This window comes from Nymphaea colorata, chromosome 4 (genome assembly GCF_008831285.2).
Source record: "Nymphaea colorata isolate Beijing-Zhang1983 chromosome 4, ASM883128v2, whole genome shotgun sequence".
Classification (NCBI taxonomy): Eukaryota; Viridiplantae; Streptophyta; class Magnoliopsida; order Nymphaeales; family Nymphaeaceae; genus Nymphaea; species Nymphaea colorata.
The window spans coordinates 5,609,037-5,610,546 of NC_045141.1; the positions used below are offsets into that span (position 1 = coordinate 5,609,037).

The following is a 1,510-nucleotide window of genomic DNA, read 5'->3' on the forward strand; positions in this document are numbered from 1 at the left end:
AGTAGGATTCGGGTAATGGGCACCAACATGGTTGATAGATTGGGAAAACATCGACACTGGTGAGTTGCTTAGGCAGTCTGGATGGGCTCGGCAATGAGAGAGTAGATATGGTCCATGGACTCATGCTCCAAGGCACTGATGCCATCTTCATAGTCATACATGCACTGTGAGACCCTCGCAATGTTGAGAGCCACGTTCATGAAGGAACGAGAGAAGGCGATCTGTTGCTTCTGCTGCTGAGCAGAGAGCAGCTCCCTGTTCAACGTCCTTCATGCATCCCTCAGCAAGTTCCTTATGTGCTGCCGTGCTTGCTCCTCTGCTACCCGTGCCTCGTTCATATAAATCTGGACCGATCTAGGCTGGTTTCCTCTCCTGAATCCAACCTTCGATCAAGTGTTCAACATATAAAGAGAAGATCATCAGCCAATTAAAACAGAAAAACAGAACAAGAACACTGTCAATCAGAAGCTATTACTAGTTAACCAGCACAAAATACACTAAACTAACCCTGGATCTCTGGAGGTCAGCCGAGAGACGAACTATCATCGATGACAAGTTGATGATGTTGGACTCAGACTGCAGCTGCTGGATGGATTGTTCCTCAATGTTTTGGGAGAGGAAGAAGTAGGCAGGGAGGAGAATAGGGCTGGTCATGGCTGCCCGGATGTTGCTCAAATATTCCTCTAGCCTTGGTGTCTGTCGGGCACGGTGCCACCTTGCTTCAACCAAGTAATCTCTGCACACACTCACCCACTGCGCAAGAGTAGAAGAGAGCAAGTCAATTAGAGAGTGAAGCTAATATACTAATGTGATGATGTGAAGAGTAGAAGAAAGATTTGATAAAGAAAGTGTCGTACTGCTCTCCTCATGTGTGAAGTTATATCACAGCCATGCCTCCTAAGAACAGTGTAGCTGATCTGGTTGGTTGTGTTGTAGACAGCCGCATAGAAGACCCTCAGTGACTGTGGCAGCTGCTCTGCCGCTTGAAGATCCCACCTGCGTATATACAATATACAGCACCCACAGTAACAATGTGAAGCAGAAACTAGAGACAGAGTTTCTACCTCTAATTTACCAACCATAATCATCCTTTACCTCTCAACAACTTGCACAAAGCATTCGAGCTCCTGAACAGACTGATGCTCGCCGAAGATGTCCTCAATGGTGGCCATCAAGTAGGAGACCCTGGCGAATTGCATCCTGTACTGTGAGAACTGTGGCTCATGCATCTTCCCCACCGCCATGAAGTAGCTCTCCACCAGGCTATCTCTGGCGAAGCTAATGTGCTCGCCCAAGCCCAAGTCCCTCCACCACCAACAAACACCCAAAACAAAGGACTCATGGTTGATTATTAGTGGACCCAATGATGCAGACCAGCAACAATGTAACATACATGATATTCATTACAGGTATACATATACGCATAGAAAGGCATTAGTTGCTGCATTATTATCAACTATTAACCAAGTTATTTAAGCAAAAGTGCAAGAATGAATTGTACCCAGATAAC

General features: G+C 46.2%; 1 protein-coding gene across 1 annotated transcript; it reads right to left on the bottom strand.

The window, feature by feature from the left end:
- Window positions 1-269: 269 nt before the first annotated feature.
- On the bottom strand, window positions 270-1,244 carry LOC116252617 ((-)-alpha-terpineol synthase-like). The gene is made up of 4 exons (XM_031627000.1): window positions 1,096-1,244; window positions 858-996; window positions 508-753; window positions 270-383 (listed from the first exon to the last, which is right to left on the bottom strand). Exons 1-4 carry the CDS (start codon window positions 1,242-1,244, stop codon window positions 270-272), a joined length of 648 nt encoding a protein of 215 aa, XP_031482860.1.
- Between the last annotated feature and the right edge of the window lie 266 nt (window positions 1,245-1,510).

Coding starts and splice junctions, on each gene's coding strand:
- LOC116252617 (XM_031627000.1), bottom strand. CDS start 1,244: ATGGCGGTGGGGAAGATGCATGAGCCACAGTTCTCACAGTACAGGATG. Junction 997..1,095: donor TTTGTGCAAGTTGTTGAGAG/GTAAAGGATGAT, acceptor GTATATACGCAG/GTGGGATCTTCAAGCGGCAG. Junction 384..507: donor CTGACCTCCAGAGATCCAGG/GTTAGTTTAGTG, acceptor ACTTGATCGAAG/GTTGGATTCAGGAGAGGAAA.